At 26.0% G+C, this 6,000-nt stretch overlaps 1 protein-coding gene across 1 annotated transcript in view; it reads left to right on the forward strand.

Moving 5' to 3' along the window:
• timeout (circadian regulator timeout) overlaps positions 1-5,469 on the forward strand; it is a gene marked incomplete at its 5' end in the record, with an annotated part of 52,808 nt that extends 47,339 nt beyond the window's left edge. Inside the window, 6 exons of the mRNA XM_017901255.1 lie at positions 1,562-1,846; positions 2,836-2,852; positions 3,320-3,401; positions 4,747-4,902; positions 5,060-5,164; positions 5,249-5,469. Coding sequence (XP_017756744.1) covers positions 1,562-1,846; positions 2,836-2,852; positions 3,320-3,401; positions 4,747-4,902; positions 5,060-5,164; positions 5,249-5,469 — 866 coding nt within the window. The remainder of the gene's footprint in view (positions 1-1,561; positions 1,847-2,835; positions 2,853-3,319; positions 3,402-4,746; positions 4,903-5,059; positions 5,165-5,248) is intronic.
• Between the last annotated feature and the right edge of the window lie 531 nt (positions 5,470-6,000).

Below are 6,000 nucleotides of genomic sequence, written 5' to 3' on the forward strand. Positions count from 1 at the left end.
TTGATAATATTTTGGGGGAAATTCAAATTGTTTTGAATGATTGAGAATAGATGAATTTGGCATAGTTCAAATTTCAAGTAAATTTAGAAATTTGAAGAAAGGGAGTTTTGATATTATTTCAAATATATATTGTAATAGTAATATTTTGGGGGCAACTCAAATTGTTTTGAATAATTGAAAACAGATGAATTTGTTACAGTTCAAATTTCAAGTAAATTTAGAAATTTGAAGAAAGGGAGTTTTGATAATATTTCAATTATATATTGTAATAATAATATTCGATAGTAATATTATATTGTATAGTAATATTGAATAGTAATATTCAACTATAAATTTTAATAGTCTTACAACTAAAAATTTTAGTTGTTTTAAATAATTATCTGAAAGCAAATTTCTTACAGAATTTAAATTTCAAATTTCCTATATGAACTGATAACAAATTTGTTATTTCTACAAATTCGTAATTCCTTAATTTTCGTCAAGGAGGGATATCTTTAAATAATAGTCAAAGACAAAATGTCTGCCTCCATTTTAATATTAATTATAATTTTTCTTTGAATTTTCTTTTTATAATTAATTTTAGTAATGGATTATGACAGTCTGAAATTAATGTCTTTCAAAATGATAATATTTTAGAGGAAACTCAAATTGTTTTGAATGATTGAAAATATTATAAATGAATTTGGTACAGTTCAAATTTCAAGTAAATTTAGAAATTTGTCAAAAGAGAGTTTTGATATTATTTGCATTATATATTGTAATAGTAATATTATAGTGTATATATTCAATAGTAATATTATATTACTAGTATAGTAATATTCAACTATAAATTGTAATAGTCTAACAACTAAAAATTTTAGTTGTTTTAAATAATTATCTAAAGGCAAATTTCTTACAGAATTTGAATTTCAAATTTCCTATATGAACTGATAACAAATTTGTCATTTCTACTAATTCGTGATTCTTTAATTTTCTAATTTTAAGAGGAATTATATTTAAACAATAATCAAAGACAAAATGTCTGCCTTCATTTTAATATTAATTATAATTTTTCTTTGAATTTTCTTTGTATATAATATATTGTAATAGTAATATCATAGTGTATATATTCAATAGTAATATTATATTGTATAGTAATATTCAACTATAAATTGTAATAGTCTAAAAATTTTTGATGTTTTAAATAATTATCTAAAAGCAAATTTCTTACAGAATTTAAATTTCAAATTTCCTATATGAACGTATATCAAATTTGTTATTTCTATAAATTCATAATTACTTAATTTTCTAATTTTAAGAGAAAATATATTTAAACAATAGTCAAGGATAAAATGTCTGCTTTCCAAATTAGAAAATTTTCCAATCGAGATAACAGATATATAACTCAATTGAGCTACTTATATTATTACTACTTACGAGTTCATTGCTTATTACCTCTAATAGATTGAATAAATGTTCTATTAATTTGGTTAAAAATTCTTACTCTAACGATATACCATGAAAGTATAACGTTATCGTTACTTCATGGAAAAACGTAATAACAGGTCTTTTGATAAATCAGATATGAGCCCAGCTCTGGAATGGATCAAGGAATCCCTACAGGATGTCCTGGACGATCAAGACGAGGAAAGCTCCGAAGGTATCCCCTTAGTCCCGCTGACAGATTATTCGTCGGCTGCGATGGATTCACCGAGCTTTCAGAAGCTTATTCGAGCTATGGGATTCGCGCCTCCTGCTGATGAACAAGAATCTTATTGGCGCATACCGGCTAATATGCTTAGCTCAATGATTCAGAAGCGCTGCAATCTTATCGAGGCTGCATTGGAAGGAAACTTCATCGAAGAAGGTATTTTTCCCCCTTTTTTAAAATATATAATATAAATTTATATGCGCATACCGAATGAGAGTAAAAATTTTAAGATTTTGAGGAAAATTCTAAGATAGAAACTATCATGGAAGATAGTTTAATGCTTAATTGTATCAGGTCCATAATAGATATTGAGGGAATAATTATTTTGGAATGAGAGATGTTATAAATTGAACTATTGTTTTAAAATAATGACTGTTATAGATAGGATTACTGTTTGAGATAATAGATATTAAAAATGGAATTGTTATTTTGAAATAATAGGTGTTATGGATTGAATTACTGTATTAAGTTAATGAATGCTATAGATAGGATTAGTATTTTAATATAATAGATATTGAAGATGGAATTATTATTCTAAAATATAGGTATTATGGATGAAAGAGCTATTTTAAAGTAATAGATGTTATAAATTGAAGTATTGTTTCAAGATGATAGATATTACAGTAAAAGTAGTAGCTAAAATTAAAGTGATTAAAATAAATTATTTAAAAGATTAAAAATAATATATGATAGATAGAATTATTATTTTATGTTGTTATAAATATATTGCTATAAAAGATGTTATAAATAAGATACAAGAAAATGTTATTAAGGCTGTTATAGATAGGATTACTGTTTGAGATAATAGATATTGAAGGTAGAATTGTTATTTTAAAATAATAGGTATTATGGATTGAATTACTGTATTAAGTTAATGAATGTTATAAATAGTATTAGTATTTTAAAACAATAAATATTGAAGATGGAATTATTATTCTAAAATATAGGTATTATGGATCAAATTGCTATTTTAAAATAATAGATGTTATAAATTGAAGTATTCAATAAGTATTTCAAGATGATAGATATTACAGTAAAAGTAGTAGTTAAAATTAAAGTGATTAAAATAAATTATTTATAAGATTAAAGATAATATATAATAAAAATAATTATTATTTTATATTGTTATTAATAAATTGCTATAGAAGATGCTATAAAGAAGGTACAAGAAAATGTTATTAAGCCATTTACATGTTGTATATGAAATTATTATATTGGATAATATAAACGAAATAAAATTGCTATTTTAAGATAATAAATATTATAGGTAGAATTATTATCTCAAACTAAAAAGAAAATTCGTGGTTGATTATAGCAGTAAATAGTTCATTTCGAGCTACGGAAAATTTTCGTTGTAGAATTGAATAAAAATTTTAATTAATTAAGATATGAATAATAAATGTGCTCCAGCATTATGCATTGCTGAATTTATTTTTGAAATTTAATTCACGAGATTTTTGCTTTCTCATTTAAGCTAGTAATAGTCTCAATAGCTCCGTTCTTTCATAATACCTTGATTAATATAATTCGGTATTTGACCAGTATTTATATATTTTTCTACTAAATATTATTAAATTTATTTTTATGTTTTCACGCATTTCATAAGTAACGCCAAAAGCACCTGCAAAGTTGCAATCTGATAATGATGAAAGCATTGGGAGCGAGGATGAGGACGTTCTAGCGAATATTAGAAAATATTTCACTTCTAAAGGTACGTTAATCTCGTAAATTTATTTTTAATACCGATCTTTTATTATTAAAATAACATTATTCGTAAAATGAAATATTTATTCACAAATTGATTTCAGATAACTGTTAATTATTTTTGATGGATTTGTAAAAACTGAGATTTCAATTTATTCTTCCACTATTTGCTATATTTCAATATATTAATATATTTTATTAATAAAAATTAATATTTTCATTAATAAAAGATATATAAAATTCAATTGGAAAATAATTTATCGTAATTCCCAGTTTGATGTATTTATTATTTTCTTTTTATCTGTAATATCATAATATCAAAATTAATTAAAATCATTATGCATTGATATAGTCTGTCACAAAATGCTTTTTTCCATGTTCTTATTAATTATGTAAAATGGCATGCATATACCTAAAAACAATATACCTAATTATTCTCTGTATTGTTGAAAGTAAAGTCAAAAAAGAAGATAACGAAGGAGCGAAAAAAATAAAATTGAGAAATTTAACAAATAAAAAGTTAAATTAAAAGTTTGTATAACGTACAGGAGGATTCTAGCAACTGTGTCAGGGTATAACTATATTTCGTGTTAAAAAAATATTGTAGAGGAAAATTTTGAAAATTTCGCAGTATCCGATAAATTCTACCATTCCACGACACAATTGTTTTTTTTTTTTTTTTTTTTTTTTTTTTTTTTTTTTTTTTTTTTTTTTTTTTTTTTTTTTTATATTTTTTTTTTTTTTTTTTTTTAAGTGTACGCATGCACTTGCAAATGCAGTTGCAGGTTTTTTGAAACGAAACCATACCAATTTTTTTACATGGTAAGTCATACTGCGAATGAAAGCTCTTTGAAAAATCAATACTTTACCGGATATCTCACATTTCTCAAAACAGAGCTCTAGCCCGGTTTAGTTCCTAAAATCACACTGGATAATATAAACTCTCTGTGATGTCCAAAACTAGAAAAATAGTATCTTTTGTGAAGTGTAAAATAGTACTCAAATTTTATCGTTATATTGATTTTAGTATATTTAATGTAATTTTAATGTATTTAGTTTTTATTGATTATAGAAAAATATTTCATTTTAGTACTTATTACTCTGAAGTAATAAAGTGATAAAAATTGTCTATTTTTCACAATAGTGGAGGAATAATTATATATCTCGTTTCGTGGATTATTTTATATATGTACCCATATATGGTCTTATTAATTTAAATTCGGTTATTGGTATTTTATTAATTATTTTATATTTTTTTACCTCTGAGTAAAATTAATATTGAAAAAAAGAAGATTTTCTATCACTTGTTAATTGGAAAATATTGTTAACTGGAAACTCTGTATATCTTTTAGCTGAGCCACAGCCATCGACTTCTCGTGAATCTGATACTGAAGCTATTATCCATTCCACGCCGAAGCCATTAAAAAGCTCTACAGTTACCTCAACGTCGATCGAACATGTCGATACAGAAGTGGAGGAAGCAGAAACAAGAAACCCGCAAACAGTCGGTATGTATTTCTTCGTTCCAAACTGACAGTCATATGCCATCTGGTGGTAAGACCCGTTAAACACTATGAACTCCGGGTATTTACCAGCAAACATTCAGCAGTTAAGCTCAATCAATATTTTAACTAAAATAAATTTAATAATGAGCATTAATTACAGAAATTTCGAAATCTGAAGGAAGAAAGTCCGGCAGACGTATTAATTTACTGGCTGATTCATCTGACTCTGAATTGGAGATAGAAATCAATACTAATAATGCTGAAGGTAAGTAAAAATGTAACAACTATCAAAGTGAAGATTATAATATTGTTTTATCTTTATGTATTATTAATTGGAAATTTGCATTAGATGAAGGAAAGAGACATCGATCCGAAGAGTCAGACGAGAATGAAACTGTGAAGAAACGTCGTCTAGTGGATAGCGACGAAGAGAAGGAGCCATCAACGTCAATGGATACCGAGATGAAACGCACTAAAACGATTATTAGTGACGACGAGGAAGAAGTAACACAAGAGCAACGTAAACAACAAAGGTCATCTCGCGCAATAATTAGCGACGATGAAGATTGATGAGAAAAGAAAATTTAACATACAATTTATTATTGTATCTAATAACATTTTCATTTTATTCGTTGCTATATGTTTGTATAATTTTTGGAAATAAAAACAATTTACCTTCGCCATAACCTTACTATATGACTACCTTATTTCCATTTCTTACATTAAAAGGAAATTAATAATCATTTTATTCACAAAATAAGTTGTTATTTAAAAATGTATCAAGTAATTGATACAATTAAAGAACTATATAATGTACTATACAAAAAAATAATAATTCATTTGTTGAAAATCAATGACGGTGGGAAAACGAACTTACCGACGCTCGCGTGGATAAAACAGTTTCAGCCTGCTATTTCCAAGATTCTGGCGTCTGTGACAAAGTATGAGCTGCTGTGGTCTCCTCCGTCACCTAATATGCCCTTACAGGTAATTGGACGCACCCGGGGTACACTTCAGGGTGCCAAGAAAAACAGTTCCCGAAAGGCGTCCACATTTCGCCAAGTAACTACTAGGCGTACATGAATATACAAGAAGCTCGAG

Source organism: Eufriesea mexicana, unplaced genomic scaffold (assembly GCF_001483705.2).
Source record: "Eufriesea mexicana isolate 0111107269 unplaced genomic scaffold, ASM148370v2 scaffold1576, whole genome shotgun sequence".
NCBI classification, from domain to species: domain Eukaryota; kingdom Metazoa; phylum Arthropoda; class Insecta; order Hymenoptera; family Apidae; genus Eufriesea; species Eufriesea mexicana.